Source organism: Podarcis vaucheri (genome assembly GCF_965113315.1).
Source record: "Podarcis vaucheri genome assembly, chromosome: 10".
NCBI classification, from domain to species: domain Eukaryota; kingdom Metazoa; phylum Chordata; class Lepidosauria; order Squamata; family Lacertidae; genus Podarcis; species Podarcis vaucheri.
Genome location: NC_138748.1, coordinates 36,053,028 through 36,075,995, shown reverse-complemented (window position 1 = coordinate 36,075,995; position 22,968 = coordinate 36,053,028). Strand labels below are relative to the sequence as shown.

The following is a 22,968-nucleotide window of genomic DNA, read 5'->3' as shown; positions in this document are numbered from 1 at the left end:
TTTCATGGAATCACAGAACTATAGAATTGGAAGGGACCCCAATGGTCTCCTAGTTAGATGCCTTGCAGAGACAAAGGTAAGGTTCTACACTTAGGTAGAAAGAATCAGCACCACAAATATAAAATGAGGAACACTTGGATTGCTGATAGTACATATGACAAGGATCTAGGGATGTTAGTAGACCACAAGCCAACATTGTTAATGGGGAGTCAACAATGTGATGGAGCAGCAAAAAAGGCTAATGCTATTCTAGGCTGCATCAATAGAAGTGTCTTGATCAATGGACATAATAGTCCTACTCAATTCTGCCTTAGTCAAACCACACCTGGAGTACTGTGTCCAGTTCTGGGTGCCACAATTTAAGAAGGATATTGACAAGCTGAAACGTGTGCAGAAGATGGCAATCAAGATGATGAAGGGTCTAGAAACCAGGTCTAATGAGCAGCAGTTCATGGAATGGAGTATGTTTAGCCTTATAAAGAGGAGACTAAGAGGTGATATGATATCCATCTCCAAATATCTAAAGGGCTATCACATGGAGGGTGGAGCAAGCTTGTTTTCTTCTGCTCCAGAGAGTAAGACTTGAACCAATGGATGTATGTTACAAGACAGGATATTCTGAATAAACATCAGGAAGAACCTTCTGACAGTAAGAACTGTTTGACAGTGGAACACAGTGCTACAAGAGATGGTGGACTCTCCTTCTTTGGAGGTCTTTAAGCAGGGTTTCGATTGTCATCTGTCATGTATGATCTAGCTGAGATTCCTACAGTTCAGTGGGGTGAACTAAATGACCCTGTGGCTCCCTTTCAACTGCACAATTCTATGATTCCATGAATGCAAGAATCACAGCTAAAGAATTCCTGACAGATGACCAATCAACTTCTGTTTTGAAAACCTCCATCTTCTGAGTTGCACTTAGACCACTTTTGAACTATGCTTGTTTCTGGGAAGACAGTGGACACATCTGAGCCAGTCTGAGACTTGTCCTTTTTGGACAGCCTTCCATAAACCAAAATAGTAGTTTCCCCCAAGATGATGGCAAATTTATATAACACTGCAAAAAGATATAATTCTAAAGAGAAATGTATCCTTAATTATTATTTATCTCTATGTTTCTGGATGGCAAAGTAGGTGCACTTCTCACACCTATTGTTCCTTGTGTTGGTGATAATTATGTGCTAGGATTTCCTGCATGGATAGAAAACAGCTTCCTGGCCAAGGGAGGTATATTTTGTCTTCCCTTCTGAAAAAGCAAGACTGACAGAAGGCTTGCAGGAGAAAACGCAACTCCTTCCTTGAGGGAGTAAAGGATCAAGCAGGGATTGGGCGCCATGGTGTAGTTAAGCAGGTCCTAGCCTGGTATCCTTGAAGTAATGATTGGTTCATCCAAATTGCCAAGCGCTGTATAGTTAAGCAGATGTAAATAAGCTGTCTCCCCATGCTTAATGATTCACCGAGTGCAAAAGAAATTACATATGATTGTAGGTAATGATTTAGTTTGCAGGATTCCTAATTTAGGGCCTGAACTAAAAACCTGCTCATGTCTTTTGGAACATGTGGGGCAATGGATCTCAAAATGTTTAGGAAGAACTTCCACCAAAAGCCCAATGCTTGAAGCTGCACACAATTAGGGTTGCTGAATTTCCTGGACATATCTGGAATATGGCATTTGTCAGTAGTGTCCAGGCAGAAATTGGCTAAATGTCTTGGAAAATCTGGACAGATGGCAACCCTTGTCAGTAGTGCCGTTTTTATAGAAAATAGTCAACAACTTTGGGCAAAACTAAAAAAAGCTCAACAATGTTTTTGTCCGGATTTTCACTGTTTGAAATATGGCAACCCTACATACAATCATTTTACCTGAGCCTATTATTTTGAAGGTTCAGAGGTCCTAGCTCAGGCATAGCCAACAATTATTGCTCCTAGCTCAGGCATAGCCAACATGGTGCAAATGATGCTGGACTTCACCATCCCAGAGCACAGGCCATGCTGGCTGATGGGAATTGGAGCCAGACAACAACTGGAGGGAACCATGTTGGCTACCCCAGCCTGTTGACATGCCGTTCTCGAGCATGGGTGATGTAAAGATTTGACACTCACAGGAAACAGAGAGACAGTGTTTTGACAGAGATAAGAAAATATGAGTTGCCTCTGGTAGGGATGGTCCATTCGTTCCTCTAGAAAAATGAAGCTGCCTCAGGAAGGAAAGGACCATGCTGGCAGGAATGGAAAGGAAGGATGAACTAGATAGCTTTTGAAAGGTCTCTGGCCTGGACCCCAGTATAGTATATGGTAACAGGTCCCTAAAGGCTTTATTTTCGTAGACTGTTTCCAAGGGAAAGACTGGTTTGGTTAGTTTCCTCCCAGCAGGTGGAAGGGCCATTGGGTCACTTTCAAAATAAATTAGGCATGAGCCTATCCATTTTCTTTTCCTCAGCTTTGATACAAGACATTCCTACATAATTTAACTGATTCAAGGGTGACTGGAAGGCAGCCAGATTTTATTGGGGTGGAGATGAGAGTGGAGTCCGAACAGGTGTATTTATGCATACTAGTTTCTTTGTTGTCTTCGCTACAGGGAAAAATAATAATAATTCAAAGGATATTTTATTGCTTCAGATCTCAGGAGCCCATTATGAAGATGGATTTAGATCATCTTGTGAGGGAAACATATTACCTAACTTTCTTTATGGTGAGATGCCACCAAATGGTGAAGATGTATATAGAGCCATTGTCATATAGCATTCCCAACAACCTTTCCCTGATGAAAATAGGGAAATCCATTATTATTATTATTATTATTATTATTATTATTATTATCCCACCCATCTGACTGCCTTAAATTTATGAGTAACAAAAATAAAATCTGATTAAAATTTATATAAGCTGGGTTGTTGTTGTTTTTTAAAAAATATATAAATAAAGGACTTCATTTAGAAAAAGCAAAGAAAGAAACCACACTAAATGCCCAAACATCTGCTGGAAAGATAGATCGGAAGCCAATACATTAGGTTATGGTGTGACTGTGTGGCGCTAGGTCAGATGAAGATCCACCTTGTCAATCATTCTTGTCTTGTCCATTAAGAAACTGCTTAATGGACCACAATCTATTTTCTGTCCAGCCCTATGTTTGAGGAAATATGATGTATAGTTTTCTTGTTGTTTTTCCCCCTCAAGCAAGAACATGCATAATGGTTGTTGGTTTTCCTTAGTAGAGTCTGTGTAGACTATAATTAAATCTATAATTGTAATTCCGAGGCTTCCTACTTATTTGTGTAAAATATGTTTTTGTTCCATTTTTTTTTTAAGTACTCTTGCAATTATGTGTCCTGAGACCTTAGGCTGAAAGGAGGATCATAAAAGCAGCAGCACCACCACCTGCACTTTTGTAGAAAATAAATCCAAGGCTAACCTTAGCTGCAGTTTAGGCTGCAATATATGAGCGACACTGCACTCAACTTATCTGTTGGCATTTTGCCTTCTTCGCAATGAGATATTTGGAATGATTGCCAGTAACCTTACAGTGCCTTTGCATACATAAGAATGAATTTCAACGTGTCAGACAGGTGGCTGGATTTGAGCTTCAGGTATGAATTACCAAAGAAAACCCCCAGCAGTGTTACCTTAAGGGTAGAGGATGCATGGTGTAAGCAAACTTTTTGTGACAAGTAAAGAAGAAGAATAGATGTACTAACAGTGTAGACTTGCAGATAGAGAGCCATTACTGGAATGAAAACCAGCAGTGTAACAAGTGCTCACTGCACTCAGCCTATGGGCAGTGTTTTTAGCATATATCTGTCTAGAGAAATTAAGCTGAATATTGCACTGTAAGCCATTTAAATTTTGCACTAAAAACCCCCCTTCATATTAATAGAGCACCTTACAAATTGTGCATATGTGATAAGTGAATCCCAGTCCTTATACACCTTTGGATATAGCTGAGAGGATAGTGGGGTAATTGTACAGTCAATGATAACTGTCATGACTGCATTGCATGTGACATATCTATTCTTTGATCTAAATCAGTATTTCAGAAGAGCTGAGTTAATCACAGGCAAGCCCATCCCAGGACTTACATTAGACTGGGGAGAATTTGGGGAGGGGGTATCTGTTCTGGAAAGAATCTACTATTTTCTGCTACCAGTGCTGATTTCTCAAGAGCTGAGGTTGTGCAGCACCAAGCCTGTTACGATTATGTAGTTGGGAGGGAAGTAGGTTTATAACACCAAAAGAGGGTAAAAGCCTGCTCCGATATAAAACTTGGTGCTCTCAGGCGAGAGATAAGAGATGAGCAGGGTGAGTGGGGCAAGAGCCCATTGGGGTTTCTGGCTTTATTTAGAGCAACTGTGTTTCTATTTATTGATACAGTATATGTAGCCATTTCACTTTTATGTAAATCATTTGCTATGGTTTTGATTGTACTCATACCTGTGTTTCTATTTATGGTAAACCGCTTCAAGATCTTCAGATAGTAAGTTGTCTAAAAATGGAAATAATAAATACATAAATAAAATAGATTTGCTTATCTTATTCTGCATCCAAACTCCTGTTTATTTACATGTACTTAAAAGAATTTCTCAACCATTTCATATTCTTAAAAACTCTAAGCAGTGTATAGTCTGAAAAATAAACAATATATCAAAAGAAACAAAACCATAACCTAAAACCAATATAAAAACACAGGAAGCATATAAAAGAAAAAAAAACCTCCCATAATATCCTGATGTCTTTACAAGACTGTTGAAGCAACCAATGGTTTCCGCTTCTGCATACTCAGAAGAGTCCCGGGCCCTCTGACTACTACAATGACTTATTTTTTGAAAGGTTAAGCATGTCCCTGCATGCAGTCTCAATTGGCACAGTTTTGTGGTGAGCCATTTGACTCATACTGACTGCCTAATTTCTATGAGGCAAATGAAATGTGATGCAGCCTTTGGCAATTGTTGGGGGAAAGGCAAATAAATAAAAATAAACTACTCTCTCTGTGAGGAAGCGAGGACAGCATGCTTAGCTCTAGCCCCCAAAGCACGCACCTTTACTTTATCCCGTATAAATGAATGGTTAGGGACTCTGTTGCACAAGAGAAAAAGCCTACACATCTCTAGTCCCGACACTTGGCAGCCTGAGAGGGGCCATACTGGCATACAGTATATTGCAATGCTGTACATGGCAAAACTCTGTAGCTCACCATCCACTAAACCCCTTTGCTTTCCAGAGCATTTTGCTAGTGCATTGGCTTGTATACAATAGCTCTAGTCAGAGTAAGCCCATTGAAATTAATAGTCATGGCTAACTTAGGTTCATTCATTTTAGTAAGTCTACTTCGAGGAAAACTTGGTCAGATACAATCCATTTTGATTTATCATGGCAAAATATGTAGCAGTTCCATTGCTCACTTCTTTCATCAGTCAGTTATCCTAAAAACTAAATTATAATTAATCATGTGGTCTCTCAGTAATTACTCATTTATTATTATTTTTTACCTCCAGGAAGACTTTCAGGCCAAGATTTTAATTATTCTTAAATGTCCCCATTCCATTCTTAGTCACATACTTGGAAGTTCTGTGGAAAACAGTAGGACTTGTTTCTGAGGCCACATTCACACCATACATTTAAAGCACTATGATATCACTTTAACAATCATGGCTCCCCCAAAGAATTCTGGGAGCTGTAGTTTGTTAAGGGGGCTGAAAGTTGTTAGGAAACCTCTTTTCCTCTCCCAGAGCTACAATTCTCAGATTGGTTTTTTAACAACCAATCCCTTTTCACAGGGAACTTTGTAGTTTTGAGGGATACAGTTCTCCTAACAACTCTCAGAACCCTTAATAAACTACAGTCCCAGAATCCTTTGGGAGAAGTCATGACTGTTCAAAGTGGTATCATAGTGCTTTAAATGTATGGTGTGAACATGGCCTAAATGTGTGCAGAATCAGGGTGGTTTTAAAGAATAATTTTGACTAACTTCTTTGCTGAGTCCTTTGTGAATGTGCTTTGGTTGAGCTACTATGTTATGCTGCGTAAACGATATTGAAATGTTGAAGTGCAAACATGTCAGTTTCCTGGAGTAACTGCCCAGATAGAAACCTAACATGGAACATACTGCATCAAAGGTCAGTGCTTTGTTCAGACTAACTCCTTTCAGGCCGAGTATTTGTTCAAGCTTTATCCCTGTAAAATATTTGGGGTATGTGTTCTCAAGCAATGAAATCCAGATTCAGTTATGCATCATGGTTCTCCTTAGTTCATTGCTCTTTGGTCATAGTGCTCCAACAGACCATGGAAAATACTCTTTCCTATCAAACAACAGGTTATTTCATCTGTACGTTTGCAGTGCTGTTTGATTGTTCGAGATAGGCCAGAAATAGATGAACTTTGCTAACAAGATTCACAGCATCTGAGGCAACTCGGACATTGTGGGCTTTGAACATTCTATCCGCTGAGATGTTGCATTAGCCTCAGAGCACAAAAGTCATCACAGATTAGTCAAGCCCAGAGAACCATGGCTTGTGTGCTTGATCCAGGCAGCTGTAGAAGTTGTTCACATACGGTACCTGTTTGATTCCTGCATCTCCATCATAAGGTATCTAAAATGAGTATGGCAAATGTGATTACAGTGGTACCTCAGGTTACAGACGCTTCAGGTTACATACGCTTCAGGTTACAGACTCTGCTAACCCAGAAATAGTGCTTCAGGTTAAGAACTTTGCTTCAGGATGAGAACAGAAATTGTGCTCCGGTGGTGCGGAGGCAGCAGGAGGCCCATTTCTTAAAGTGGTGCTTCAGGTTAAGAACAGTTTCAGGTTAGGAAAGGACCTCCAGAACGAATTAAGTACTTAACCTGAGGTACCACTGTATCTTCTTCATCTGTATGCTACCAGAACTTGCTGGAAAGAAGCTAAGATAGTAATGTGGGTATTCAGTCTCTCTCTGTGTGTACATGTTCGTTCTCTCTCTCTCTCTTTCTCTCTCTCTCTCTCTCTCTCTCTCTCTCTCTCTTTCTCTCTCTCTCTCGCTCCCTTAGATTTTTCATTTTAGCTCTTTTTTTACCTCCAGCATGAAAGTGAAAATACCATAACAAACAATATCCCCAGCATACCTAAGTTTCACCACCCCATAAGCATGGAGCTTGAAAAGCTTTGAGTTTCAAACAAAATGCAGTCATAACTTGAACAGCTCTGCCTTAAGGCCCTTTGATAAATCCATATTTATTTAGTTTTTGCAGTATAAAAAATAGGGAAAACTCCAGGGGGAAAGCCAGACCTGAATATGTTTTTGATTTCTATAGATTGAAAGTAGAAGTGATCTCATCATAGAAACTTTACTTTAAACAGCAGTTAGTTAGTATACTATACTATCTGGGGTGGGGGTTGGCACTGAAGCTGCAGCACCTGAGTTTAGGAGAGACATGTCCTAACGCCAGATCTGTTTGGGCTGCCTCTAGGGAGGGGACCAAGACTGAAGTAGGAGAGGAGCAGTAGCTGGGTCAACTGCAAAGCAGGCAAAACTTTTGTTACCACCTTCCTGCTTTGCTTTGCTACTGCTGCCCCTGAAGGGAGAGGAGAGATGACAGACCATCCCTGGAGGACACTAGACCCACTGACCACTGCTTTGTAACAACTGGCCTTGACACCAGACTTCAGGGTGGGGTGGGGAAGTTAAATGGGGGAAATTGCTGGTTTGATGTGCGTGATTTTTAGACTAGGAGGAGGCTGAGGTTTTGTTTATTTGCTAGGGGATCAAAGCATTGCTTTGTTTATCATTTGAGTATTATTACTGTTTTTTGCTACTACTGTCGTACCTTGGTTCTCAAACGGAATCTGTTCCGGAAGTCCGTTCGACTTCTGAAAATGTTTGAAAACCAAGGTGCAGCTTCTGATTGGTGCAGCTTCCGCGGCGGACATTTGGCTTCCAAAAAAGTTCGCAAACTGGAATACTCACTTCCAGGTTTGCAGCGTTTGGGAGCCAAAAGGTTTGAGTCACAAGGCTCAAGAACCAAGGTACGACCATATAAAGCTGATATGTGTGCTTTTTTGTTTTTCCATGGGTGTTTGTTGTATGATACACTATGGTATTATATATTGTATATTTTTCTTTGCTGTGAGTTGCCTGGAGACCTTTGGGTGACAAGCGATGACTATATTTAATAAATAATAAAATTAAATTAAAATTCAGCTCATCACAGAATGGGAATAGATTCCAATCCATCCCATTGCTGTGTGGGTTTCTGACGACAAATCTGTATAATTCTTTAGAAATCTACACAAATGTAATGTACAAAATAAAGGGGAAATTCCCACCTGCTTGCCAGGTGGGTCCGATAGATGCCTATCTGTGTTCAAAAAGTAAGTACAGCAGCCTACAAGCAGCTAACTAGCAAATGGGTCTCCTGCTGTTGCACATATTGAAATCAATGCAGCAAGTCCATTTAAGTGATGGTGTTCTGTCACTCATGCGGAATTTTGTGTATTTTATGCACATTTTATTTTGTTGTTGTTGAATTCCCCCCGAAACTCTAAGGGAGATTTGAATGTAAAATGCACATAAAATATGCTAAATTTCTGTAAGAGTGTGAGGCATATCATCAAGACCTGTTAATCCCCGTGGGATTTGCTCTACTGATTTCAACACACAAGAGCAACAGGAACCCCACACACCAGGTAGCTGCTCTTAGGTGGCTGAAATTACTTTTTAATGAAGATGGACAGGCAGCCATTGGACCACCTCATATATGTAAATCTGTACAAGAGTGAAAATCTGACTGTGCATGGATTCCCCACCCATTGCTAGCTGCTTCTTGTTACTCAGTGGTGATCAAAAAATACATGTAGTTTATGTGTCTTCTCTCAGTCCCTCTCTTTTCCAACTTCACAGGTTTCCAAGCTGGGACTCACCAGAAGACCTTTGCTTCCCATTAACATCTATTTACATAGCAATACATACATGTTGTCTTCTCTTCAGTTCAGACACAACGTTCAACAAGTACTCCTTACCTTGATGTTTTCGTTGTGTAGAAATGCATTCTGAAATGGCACAGGCCTAGGAGAGCCATACCATATTATATTTCTGAACATGTAGAATCAGTCCTCAAATGGCAATGGAAGCTGCTTATTTCTTAATGCAAACATATGTAATGAAGCAACTCATTATTAATAATCATTATTTTTACATAAGCTCCATTTTTGGACAGAAGAACAAAGAAACACAACCCCTTATGGTATTAAATGGTTACTGAACAAGCAGAAGCTAAGTTCAGAGCTTCTTTGTTGGGTATTACCAGGATTAGCTATAATTAAAGAATTATGATGTAATTTGCCTGAAAAGACCATACGATATTAGATCTTACTGACTTAATTTTCTGAAATGTGAGATGACAAAGAACAGATGTTTGAGATATTACAGCTGCATGGCACTGCTTGATAAGTTTTGAATTAATAGCATGCTTTACATGAAAGAAGCAGTAAAGGAAACCAAATGACCGTAAATGATAATAAATCCAGGGTTGTGCAGGCTGGGGCAGATACAATCACTCCTAAATCCTCTTCTGCTTCAGTTCTGTTCTATAGGGAATGGGTAAGTGAGAGGCTGGCAAGGGGTTGTGTCATTGGCTAGGAGAATACACATAATCATATCATAAGGCATTCTTTTGTCTGCTCTATAGTTTATGAGTTGCTCTAGTGCAGGGCTAGGAACCTGTGGCTCTGCAGATGTTCCTGGATGATGTTCCCATCATCCCTGACACTTCGTCCTGCTAGCTTGGAATGGTGGGAGCCCCAACAACATCTGGAGGGCTACAGGTCCCCCATCCTGCATCCATGGAACTCTACCTTCTATTACCTGTTGAAGAAATTAATGTTATTTTTGCTGTCAGCACGCCCAAAAGTTGGGCTTTGCCTTGTGAAGGATGCATTAGCATCTCTCAGCAGTGGAGCTCAAATCCACAGTGCCTGTTTCACAAAGTCTTTTCTTTCCTACTGAGTGAATAGTCTGTTGATGCTGTTGCCTCCTGTGTGCTACTGTAGCTTTCAGTCTTTCTTAGCCATATGGCGTTCACCCCTCCCTCTTGAAGCAGGGCTTGTTCATCTCCGACATATATAACTAGATACGTGTTGCAGTCTGTGTTCTGAACTTGTATGTCTCTGTGTGTAACAGAGAGTATCTCAAAAACATGAGGCCTTCTCCTGAGAAGCTTCCATTTAGGCCTGCTAACCATGAGACCACAAGAAGCTCTAAGCAGAGATTTCCCACCTGCATTCTTGTGGATTTTATATGGAAGGGGCGTAACCTGAGTAGGATGACATTGTCTGACATTCCCATTGTCATCAGCTGTTGATTAGTGCCTTACTTGCATGGGTACTGTGGGTTCATGATTGATGTACTGTAGGAGCAGAGGGAACATAGGAAGCTGACATCCTCCTGAGTCAGGCCATAGATCAGGGTTCCTCAAACTCGGCCCTCCAGATGTTTTTGGCCTACGACTCCCATGATCCCTAACTAGCAGGACCAGTGGTCAGGGATGATGGGAATTGTAGTCTCAAAACATCTGGAGGGCCAAGTTTGAGGAATCCTGTCATAGATCCACCTAGACTGGTATTGTTTACACTGACTAGCACCATTTCTCCATGGTTTGCCAGGGATTGAACCTGCAACAGAAACATTTCCCAATCCTATCCAGCTACTGTGGTGGCAGAGTTTTTGGAAACACTCAGAAATCTGCCTTACACTGAATCAGACTATTGGTTCCATCTCCTTCAGTACTGTTTACACTCTGGCAGTGACTCTCCAGGGTTTCAGGGGTCTTTCTCAGGGATTGAACTTGGAGCCTTCTGGAATTTGAGAACATCTGTTGCTGCAATAGCTTTCGTTTCAACAACAATTGCTGTTGACACAACTCCTGGCTAAGCAAAGGACAGCATATCAGATTATCATAATGGTCATCCAAGGCTCACCCTGTCTTGCATAATCAAATATGGAACAATAAGCCACTGAGATTCTATTTTAGAATTGGAGCCGTGTCAGTGAATACTCCTTATTGTCTACCAAATTTCATTTTGAAGTGTAATTATTGTTAAAAAAACAAAAAAACAAAAACACCTTAGGCCATGGTACGCTACCCATTCTGGAAAGCAGATCAAGACATGGAAGACTGCCAGGAAATTATAAAAGTACAAGGCAACCTCTTCTTACATTCCTATTTTATCTTCTCTGTAACTATTCATGGATTTCTACCTTGCCTACTGGGCTTCCATTCAAATTTACTACATTATCTCCTTAGGCTGAGATATTTGCATCAGCCTTATATGAAATATCTAATAGTGCTTAAGGATGAGTGAATCAGTCTGTTTCTGGTCTGTGTCAGCTTTCCATAAGTCCGTTTCATCCTATTTCCGTGTTAATGTGGTGTTGTTTTCAAATTCTCATGGGCAACGCAAACCGATGAGGTTGGAGGAGGCAATACAACTACCTGTTCCCAAGCCCAGCCAGTCTCATGCCTGCCAGGGTAAAAGGTTGGGAGGGGTTAGTATGCCACGTCCAAGGCTGGCATTTATTCCATCTACCACCGTCATGGCATACTGAGATAATGGGAGGGCTTGGAATTCACTGACCCCAACGCCACTCCTAATCAGTCCCCGAAATGCCCTTTTCCTTTTCTCTGCCAAGTTTTTCCTATATACCCTTTCCCCTCTATGTGATCCTTTCTCCGTGTCATGGCTGACATGAAACAGAAACACCTGCAAAGTCATATGGCCTCCCACGGATCATATGATTGCACCCTTTAATACCTATTTAAGACCACATTTTAAAATGTGTTTTGTTTTGAGCATGCTTTTTGAACTGAAAACTGCATCAAAACATTTGGGAAGTGTGAAAGCTCATGGAAAACTGTGTTATGTGATAAGGGAAGATCAGGTCAGTCCCTATCAGAAAAAAAATTGTAAAGATCAAGTGGTGCTAATAAGAGTACTTTTCTTTTTTTAAAAAAATGTTATTTCCACTGTTTTACATCTCTCTCTCTCTTTCTGTAAGCAAGTTTGCTGTTTCTCCCATGGTTCCTATATTACTCTTTAGTTTGGTACAGCTGAGACACCAAAGCTGCCAGCCTCCTTCTCTAGCTATTATCACCATTTTTATTTTTATTTTTTTGTATCTTGCCAAACCTCTGTCTCCACAGACTCCTCCAGATTGCTTAAGGTAATAAATAAATGTACATTCTCGAGTACAACTTAAAATTGTTACCATAATTGTATTCAGTATTCATATCTCGATATTATTCTTCCTCTATTGAGAAGATTAAAGGGCTGGTCTGCAACAGCAATTTGTCTAGGACAGAGGTACATAGCACATCTCTCCCTCCCAAGTCATCAGATCAATCAATTGAGGAGCACAGAGGGGATGATAACTAGGTATGTAGAAACATGTCTCATTCAGCTATGATATTCGTTCACCTTTTCATCTGGTTTGACTTTCCAGTGTTGCAATTGGTTTATTTTGCACAAGTCTATGCAAACTGAGTTGATGGAAGGAAACAGATTGCTAGGGTACTTGAACAGTTTCCTCTGACATCCCCAGTGATGAATAATCTTCTCAGTTGATCTGCATCAGAATGGGGCCATGTAAATGGTGTTCCGTTGCACCAGAAGCGTTTTAGTCATGTTGGCCACATGACCCAGAAAGCTGTCTGTGGACAAACACCAGCTCCTTCAGCCTGAAAGTGAGATGAGTACTGCACCCCATAGTCGCCTTTGACTGGACTTAACCTTTAGCTTTTTTGCATGTATATGAGAGAGTGTGTGCAAGTGTATGGTGGCCAAAGGCACCACTGGCATATGACCTCTGGAGGGTTTGCAATGATTGAAGGTGTTCCCCAGGCTAAAAAGCAGTAGCCACAACCAGAAGCCTTATAGTGGGTCTCTAAAAACGGAAAATAGGACTGTTGTGCTTAACATGAACCGTAATGGTGACACAGATTAGCCATTCTGTAGCTTCAAAACAATACAAGCATTCTTGAAGTTGGAGGTTCCTTACACTTCTTCTTGGTATTTGTTTATGAAATTTAGAAAGCATGTCATATGACAACTGAAGGAAATCAAGGCTAATGCAGGTTTCATTTAGGGTGGGTATATCATAGAAGCACAGCTGTGGGGTTGGAAGGGAATGTAGTGAATCATCTGGCACAAGTCCCTGCCCTGTAGCAGGACATCCTATGCATAAAGCATTTCCTGGCAGATTCCTGCCCATCCTTTGCTTAGATATTTCCACTCTCTAGGCAACTATTCCTGTTTAGGATTAAAGCTGCTCCAGGAAGCTGTCTAAAGATACAGACATATACCATGCACACCCAACCACCTTAGAAGCAGAGCAACATTTCAAAATGAATCCTTTGGAATTTAAAAATGCTTAGCCAGAGTATGATACAATCTTTTATCACATAATCACATGTTACAACTGCTCTTTTCATTTCTTGCAAAATTACTGCTCCCTGCCATTATTTAGCTCTTGTGAGGTTTCCAGGTTTTCATTCTCAAGGACCCTTAAAGTTGTGTGCCCAAAAATAGCCATTAACAATTTGTGTTATAGAAAGGGCAACGTTCAGTTGTTCCATTTGATTTGCTTCAATTTCTCATCCTTATTCAGTGGCCAACAGAACAACAGCCGATTTCCCCATCTCTCCCAATGCAAAAAACGGCTGTTACTAAGGCTGTTATTAAACCAGATCTTCACACATGGGAGAAAACACAGGTTCTCTGATAGGTGGAAAGAACAAATAAAGTAAACCTAGGCAGTCTTAATGTCAACCAATGTGGAAATTAATTCAAGGTGAAATGCTAGGTTTTTTAAAAAAGCAAATAGAGGGGAAATATTTTATGTGATGTGGAAAATACTGAATTTCACCATTGAACAGCAGAACCATAAACTGGAGGAAGAGGATCTTGTGAAGATTGGACTTTATTCCCTAAGAGAAATTTCACTCCAACTAAAAAGTAGAGTTATCCAAACGGCATTCATGCTACGTACGGTGGGATGCCACTACTGGACCACCTTCCTGGCTGCAGTGGTGCTGTCCCTTGCCAAGGATGAGGTGGAGCAGCAGTGAGGGTGGAGGAAGCCATGGATTGGCAGCAGCTGTGGGCCCAGGTGTTATACCCCCTCCACCTGCTGCCAGTCTTGTGCTTATCTGCCCTTGCTAACACCTGACTGGCCCATACCAGGGAGCAGCAATATCACCATAGCCAGGAGGGTGATGCAATAACAATACCTCACATCATATGGCACTATTGCTACTTTGGCTTCTACTATCTGCTGCCTCCTGCTATTTTCCATTTTAAGACATTGACCAGATGCAAACTCATGGTGCTACCATCAACCACCACCCCTCCCCCCCCAAAAAAAGTTCTTTGTCTACTCCATAACTTGATGGAGAGTTCTGGAGAACTTGCAGCCTTTCACCCTATTTCATGATGCTTTGGTTGGTGAAATAAAGATTTTGACCTACTATGAATATTCAAAACATGTGCCAAATGGAAATGACCCTAGGTTAAATTAACAACAATATAATCGATGGATTCATTTGTGCAGCAGAGAAAAATACTAATAAATGTTTAGGAACATGGTGAGGTGTGGCATTCCATTTTTTTCAGCCATAGAAGCCCATAGAAATCTTGGCATCCAGAATATCCTCCCCGAAGCTTTGCAGGATTTCTGTATCAATGCAGCAGCCTGTACTATTATCTTAATCAATACTAGATAAAATAGAAGGGTTGACCACTTCTGCTGTGGTCAGGTATATGGAGGTGAGATTTCAAACAGGTGTCAAATAGTTCCATAGAGCTGAATAGTTCCTGGTAGACTGCTCCTTTCTCTTTTTTATCAGCACCTGCTAGTTATTTGTAAAGCTATCAGTTGTACTTGATAACTCTTGTGTTAATGTGCATAATCATCATGGGTTACTTTGCTTTTCATTTTAGCCACAGAATATCGAAACACCTTCAGAAACTGTTCCATTTGTGGGACTAACTTTTTATGATTGCTGAAACTTAAGGCAAATACAGCTCCGAATTTGTTGACATTTAGTGCTCACCTGTTGCCTCTGTTGCAATTTATATATACGTTCTATTTTAACAGCCAGTTTGTGAGCTCAGAATGGCATTTATACGGCATCTCGGGCTATGTAAACATCCCAAAAGGTGGCAGATATTTATTTTGTATCTGGTGACACATTCAGAAATAATGTTGTCGGACTGGGTCTTTCACTCTTTCCTTTCCCTATGTTATGAATCGATGTACTTAAATTGATAGCTGTAAAAATAAAATAGTATCACTGGGTTGTAGGCAACCAATTTCTACTTAGAATAGACCTGCTAAAATTAATGGGTCTGAATTAATTGTGTCCATTAATTTCACTGGGTGGTATTCAGCTAAGTTTTACACAGTGTAGACCCATTGAAAGTAATTAACATGACTAAGTTAGGACCATTAATTTCAGTAGATCTATTCTGAATAAAACTTAAAAATCACCCAATTGGCCTACTCTGAATATGACTAACATTGGTTGCAGCTCACTGTTTCACAATTATATCTATGCAGAACTATACTTTGCCAAAATGATGGTCACTCCAACACTTCATTTTTTTCGTAGAAAAACCTCCATGATAGCTCATGACTGTTCGAATGAGTCGCATAAAAACAATGAGTCTCTGATGTGAATGTGTGTCACAACTACTGGCTCTATATGCAGCAGAATTCTAGGAATACCTGAGGAATTTGCTGTTTGGAATTGCAATATGAATTAACAACATGACCTGTACCTCCCAGACAAACATGTGGAATGGAACATACAGTACTATCCATTGGCTTTTGTGTGTCTTGAAATGCTACAATGCAGCTCTCTGTTCAAAGAAAGGTGGATTTCAATATGGATCCCCCCCCCTAAAATAAACAACTCATAGATGGATGTGAAAGTGAGATGGAATGGACAAATGCAAAAGGAACATGGATTGGGAATAGTCTGATCCACAGTGACTTGGGCACAATTGGCTCATGCCCACACAGATGTCACCCAAAGATCCAGAATCATTTTTTTAATGTTTCCATTATGTTTAATCTACCCTATTCATTTCAATGCATGGGTAACATAATACAAATGGGATGCGGGAGATGTAAAACAATCTGTATCATTTGAGGAAAGAAAGTGTCAACAGCAAATACTGATCATATTTGCTGGACTGATTTCCATTCCGGACGTGGGACTAACGTTGACTTGTTTCTGTCAGGATTTTATTATCCTTACCCCCAGCACACACAGCTCTTGGGGCATAAAAAAGTGAGAGGACAACAAACTAATTTCTTCTTCTTCTGGCTTCTTGCTCTCTGTCCCCTGTGTCAGCCTTCTCAGGCTCTGGAAAACTCTCTCCCATTCACTGTAGAGGCCAAGCTATATTTAGGGCTTCCTGCAAAAGATTGAGATCTCTGGGGCCACCCAATGGTGACACCCACAGTCACTAACTCATTCTTTTTTTAATCAGCAAAACAACAATACTACCATGATGTTGTTATAAACATTAAACAGGATGAAAAGTGAAAAATACAAGGAAAGGTGTGTGGCTCAGTGGTACAGCATCTATGTTTTGCATGCAGAAGGTTCCAGCTTCAATCTCCAGGTTCATCTGGAAGAGATCTGGAGAGTCACAGCCAGTCAATGCAGACAACTGAGCTAAGATGAACTTAGTATAAAGCAGCTCCCAAAGTTCCTGTGTGCTTCACACATTTTTAATTCTGTTGATGCAAAACATAAATAGACAATATTCAGACTATAAAATACTTGGTACATTTGAGAAAGCGTACTTTTAATAGTCACACCAACCCTTCCCCAATCCCTGCAGCTTTCCTTTGAATTAGGCTGCTGCTACCAATATTATGTAGCAGCCAGCACAGCCTTAAGGCAGCATGGGAACTAGGGAGTTAAATGTTAGTTCTGGATAGCAAGCCAAGGGGATGGGGGAGTGTAATCTGTGCGGCACAGCTTAACAATGGGAAATGTGACTGCGTGCAGAACAGGTGGGAGGAGGCTTACAAGTGTGCACTGTTTGAGTTCCCAGTGTTTTGTGTGTGAGGGAGGGGTAAATTGAGTGGGTACTGAGAGAAATGTATTGGTATACTTTCACATTTCTAAACTTCGACCTGTGTCAAGCTGACTTCTCTTGTAGATTAACAACCGCTTGCAACTGTCAACCTTTCCATCACAGCCTTTTTGCAGCCTTCCACAGACCTTTTGACTGGGAGAGGTCCCATGTCAGTTACTTTGTTTGAGAATCAAATATTAACAAGGGGGCCTGCAGAGAAGCATTGTGCTGTGGAGTGCTTCTGTTCAGGATTAGAGCAAGCTGGCCAAGCCCTCTTTCAAGATACTCCATTTCATCCACCCTTTCCCTCCTAGTTTTCTGGTTTCCCTCCACCTCCAACATTCTGTGTCAGCGTTCTGTGTCCATTGAACATGCTAAGTCATTGGTCTTTTTCAGGATTTCCCCTCCCTGACTCCATCTGCACTACTACATGGCTTCCCCCCAAAGGAGTTTAGGAAATTTAGGGGCTCAGGGGCTCCACATGCTTTTGTACGAACCCCCCTGGCAAGGGGCTAGGGCCACATAAGAGCCCCTGGGAGCATTCTGGGGAGAGGTGAGGCATGGTTCCCAGTCCTGTCTCTCTCCCCAGGTGACTTACCCTTGCTGACTTCGCGGGGGGTGCAAATGTCAGAGCTGTCCCCATGCGGGGTCAGTTAGTGCTACCAATGCCTAAGCAACCACTCACATTGCTGTAATTTGAATAAAGTTGTGGCCAAAATTATGCCAAAAACCTTAAACAAAAATTAAGTGTCACTTGTGTTTTTCTTTTGGGGGGGGGTGTCTTGGGGACCTCTACGCGCAAATAAAATTGAGTGAAGCGAAGGATGATGATGGGTATTTAAAATTCTGCAATTCTCAATTTCTCCTCTAAAGGACATAAGATGTTATTGTTAACTTAAATACCATGGTGATTTTTAAAAATGCATTGAATTAACACTGAAAAACTTTTGTAATTATGTTATCCTGAAAAAAACACATTGAGTTTACAAATTATGTTGCCTGGGAAGTGTAAATAATATGATCATGATTACCTGACAGTGTGACACTTTTAGAATCTACTTTATGCTGTCATTAAAAAGTTAGTTTTAAAATGGAAGTAAACTATAACCATCAAATACAGTAAGGCTAAAATGTTTTCTCCCTAGCCTTCCTCATAGCAAAATCACCCACAATTTCATCAAAATTTGTCTCTCTGTCACTTTCAATGTACAGAATGCTCATTGCGGACAACCTCTCTTGAGAATCACAAAGTTACGATTATCAGAATTGTTTAACAGTCCAGAGAATTCTGGGAACTGTAGCTATGGTGGAAATAGGGATCTCCTAGCAACTCTCAGCACCCTTAGCAAACTTTGTAGATGTATAATCAGCCTTATAATAAATTAAAACTTGATACCTTGAAGCACTACTCCTGAGAGGAGTATATTGGCCTCACTAATCCAGAGACGAGTAAGCTTGCACATACAGCACATATGCACCATCCTGCTGCATTGCATTAAGAGGATGGCATTAAGAAGTGCAGCAAAGAGCTGTCAATGCACTGTACATGCCCGTTCAGGATTCAAATGCATTCACTTATTTATTTTAAAGATTTCCAGCCTTCATTTCAACAATGTTCCCACAGCAGCTTTCACTGTCAGAAAGCAGTTCTGAGTAATGGGGGAACTCTAGAAAAAGTTCCACTGAAAATAACTTTGTCTACTCAGATGCAAGTCCTACTGAGCTCCATGGGATATGGGGTGCAAGGCTGAGCAGACCTGGCTTGTGTCTGGATAATGCCAATTATGTACCATGTACTCTAGGGTAAATGCAATTTTCCTTGGGTGGGTGACCTCCCCACTCCCCCTGCTTGCTACTGGTGGTTGTATGTATGTATGTATGTATGTATGTATGTATGTATTTCCTACCTTTCTCCCAGAACCAGGACTCAAGGCAGCTCACAAAAATTAAAACAAACAGGTATAAAACACAGAAAGCTAAAAATCTACTAAAGATTATAGTCAAAATGCAATTAAACTATAACAAAATTTAAACAATACAAAAGCAAGTCTATTAAAGTACGGCTAGCAACAGTGCCACACTATTAAAAGCTTTTTATTTCGAAAAAATAACCAGTCAGTTCCTCAAAGTCTGTCAGAATAAAACCGTCTTCACATGCTGGCGAAAGGACAGCAAGGAGGGAGCCAGTCTAGCTTATCAAGGAAGGGAATTCCAAAGTCTGGGAGCAGAAACTGAGGTGGCTGCAGTTTCCTCTGTAAGATTTCCTGGGCTCCTTTGGGAGGAAGTGTTGCATATATTATTATTATTATTATTATTATTATTATTATTATTATTATACATAATTGTTCTGTATCAGCTAGCAAGCTACCATGGACAGCTATAAAGAATTGAACGTGAAACTACATAGAGTTACTTCCCGCATGTTAATATAAAGAGTAGCTTTAATGAGCATGCAGATCACAGCCATAACCTCTTTGAACTTGTGAATTTCCTCACCCCCACCCTCCACAATGGTTTTAAAAGGTTGAAATCTACCCACAGTTTAAACACCTCAAATACGTATCATGTTCAAAGCTTCAGAGATAGCAAGTGCTCTGTATAATATTTGCTTTCTTTAATTCCAGGTCACCAGAAAAAGAGATGGGTTCTACAGAGCGAGAAATTGTGGTCTGGGTTTGTCAGGAAGAGAAAATTGTTAGCGGATTGACAAAGCGCACAACTTGCACTCAAGTAATTGAAGCTCTGCTTGAGGAACATCAAGCCAGCTATGCAGAAAAGAAGTTTCTTTTTGGACAGCCCAAGGATTACTGCATCATAGAAAAATGGAGAGGTTCTGAGAGGGTCCTTCCACCTCTCACTAAAATGCTGAGACTCTGGAAAGCCTGGGGGGAAGAGCAGCCTAATTTGCACTTTGTCTTGGTCAAGGCAGATGCCTTCCCCCCGTTTCCATTGTGGAGGACAGCTGAAGCCAAGCTCGTACCAAATCTTGAAAAACCCTGGGACCTGAGCCCGGCCAATTACATGAAGATGTTGCCAGTGGACAAGCAAAAGAGGATTGTTAGGAAAACCTTCCGGAAGCTGGCCAAACTTAAACAAGAAGGAGTCCTGCAAGAGAGGGACAACATAGAGACTCTCATCCACTTGATCCTTTCTCAGGACCACACCATTCACCAGCAAATCAACAGAATGAAGGAACTGGATCTAGAAATTGAACAGTGTGAAGCCAAATTTCACCTAGATCAGCTTGAAGGTGATGGAGGAAATTATGTGCAGGAGTCTTATTTAATGGTGACATCCAGTGATGCTGAAGAAGAAACAGACATGCCTCACAGCAACCAGCAGATGCCAGAAAGCTCGGGCAAAGGAGAGGGGTTGTTACAAGTGGAAGAAGGACTAAAGCACCACAAAGAGCTTATTGAAAAGCTCTCTGCTGAAATTGAACGAGAGGTTAATGACATTGGAAGAAACGGAGACATGAGGACAGAGGAACCGCCTAAGGAGGAAATGGAGAGTTCCGATGTAGGAAGTGTCAAGAACGAATTGGAGAAAAGCATGAAAGATGCCTTAAGGATCCATTCTCAACTAAACTGCATCCAGCAGGAGTTAAAATATAGGGACCTGATGCTTCAAAAGAAGGAAAAGGAGTATGAACTGATTGTGGAAGAGCTTAATGCTTTGCATGCTAAGGCCAAAAGTGAAATCAGGCACCCACCTAATGAGGAGCAAGCAAAGGACAGTGAAATTTCCACCAAGAGTTTTACAGGGACTGATCTCCTTCACAAAGTGACTAGTCTAGACATAAATGATACAGACTCTGATACTGGAATCAGTTCCACTCACAGTCAGGACTCGGAAACAGCAATAGGGGAGACGTTGCTGTTGTCTACATAGCTGAAAACTGTCCTTGCTTTCCTGAGAACAAATTAGTAATATATAATGCCCTGGAGAAACATTAGGATGAGGTAGATAAGTGGTATCTTCTTATGGGGCCAAGTTCTGGTGGCATAAGAGCTTCCAAGTTAGAGAACTCATTGTCATAAAAATAAAAATTATAGCTGATTTTCATATGTTCTAAACTTACTGATAGAAATAATTTAGTCCGTTCAGCCTAATATCAAAGTTCCTGTAGGACAGTTCAGAGGCATTTAATAATAATAAAAACCAAATAGACTTTGGTGGTGATGAACTGAAATCTTAATCTAAATCAGGAAAAGCAGCTACCCTATGGGTTATACAGTATACATTTATACATCATCTGTTTGTACACCAGTTTTCCGTGAAGTATTGTTTCTCAGTATTTTACATAGAACCCACTGCCAATGCATTATAACATCTCTGGTGATGATAACCTTGCTCACTTGACCATATAAAAGACCAGTGTGGACATCACATTATACATGTTATAACCTTTGAAAGATCTTCCCTGCCCTGTGTGCAGAGCAAAGCTGACAAACGTAGGGTTAGGCCTAGCCATAGAAGGGGGAAGGAGAATTATTTGATGAACCACAAACTCCATATACAATATACCTGGGACTTTGTTATGCACAAAACAATATTTAGGAGTTTCCACAACTTTGTGTTGCAGTAGTTCCTTATGAGCACCTTTACCCATTGTTTGCTTCTGAAAAGTTGGTCTTCCATCTCTCCGAAGCTGATGCACATTTTACAGATCAGCTGTTTCTTTCCTCCATATTATTCAACTGAAGAGTAAATGAATAGGTTTTACACTGCCACAGGACGAAATAAGACCTGGGACCCTTTATTTGGTATATTGCTTATTGTTACTGCAAACGTCCAACAAAATGTATCCGATATCAAGGTCCTGGGCATGAAGACATAGACAAGAATGAATTTCGTTAGCTCCTGAACTGATGTTTTAGACCAGGCCTGTCAAAATGTTAGACCCAGGCTTCCAGCAGTATGTATGCCATCTGTTAAAAAAAACCTGGTCGGCTACAGTACATGGCTGCCAGATGGAACACCTGTGTGAGAAGCCTGCTTTTAGACAACAACAAAATAGAAATATTTAGAATGCCTAAACAGAAGCTATATTCATTGCGTTCTAATTGGGAGGTTTGTTTGTTTTCAAAATGGCTGGAAAAAGACACTTGATAAAACCTTTCTAAAAATTATGGTTTGGTTTTAATTTGTATTGCTTATGTTATTGTAATCCACCCCAGAACCTTAAGGTGAAGGTTGGTTAATAAATTTAATAATAATAGCTTGACAAGGAAAACCTTTTTCTGAATTCTTCAGGCTACGGTCAGGATGTTATGAAAAGATTTTTCATTTAGATTTTTTGGTTGACTGCCTTTTTTAAAAAAAAAAATGTGGCTGCATTGTTTGACACGATATTAAATGCTTTATTATTGAACTTTCTAAACTATCATTTCTTAATGGAAACACATAAATTACTGGCCAGCTATCATAGATTTGTAGTAATTTATTAACGCTTCTGAACATTTTATTTTTTTGTGATTTGCAATGTAATTCTCAAATCTCAAATATTAAGAACAGGTTAATATCTCTCATTAATTTGTTGTCTGATGTATTCCTGCAGTTTATGTTTATAAATTCAGGTCTTTCATGTTGTACAAGCTGCAGTTTGCTAGTTCTTCTTGCCCTCACATTGTGATAATTAACTTTGAGGACTTCTTTGACTGAGTGAATTTCACCTACACTTAAGGGCTGATTTTTACTTCCCATGCACACTTCTTTGCAATTTTTAGAGTTAATACGTTCTTGATTTGGGGAGGTGCAGGGTGATAGACATTGGGACTTTCTTCAGTGCATAGTGCAATGAGGGACAAGGAACCTGTGGCTCTGGAAATGTAGTATACAGCTCCCA

General features: G+C 40.4%; 1 protein-coding gene across 2 annotated transcripts in view; it reads left to right on the top strand.

The window, feature by feature from the left end:
* The window catches only part of RASSF9 (Ras association domain family member 9), a 34,980-nt gene extending 12,263 nt beyond the window's left edge, over positions 1-22,717 (top strand). For both annotated transcript variants that reach the window (XM_082241021.1, XM_082241022.1), the window contains exon 2: positions 19,745-22,717. In XM_082241021.1, coding sequence (XP_082097147.1) covers positions 19,745-21,011 — 1,267 coding nt within the window. In that variant the 3' untranslated portion in view covers positions 21,012-22,717. The remainder of the gene's footprint in view (positions 1-19,744) is intronic.
* The last annotated feature ends 251 nt before the right edge of the window (positions 22,718-22,968 follow it).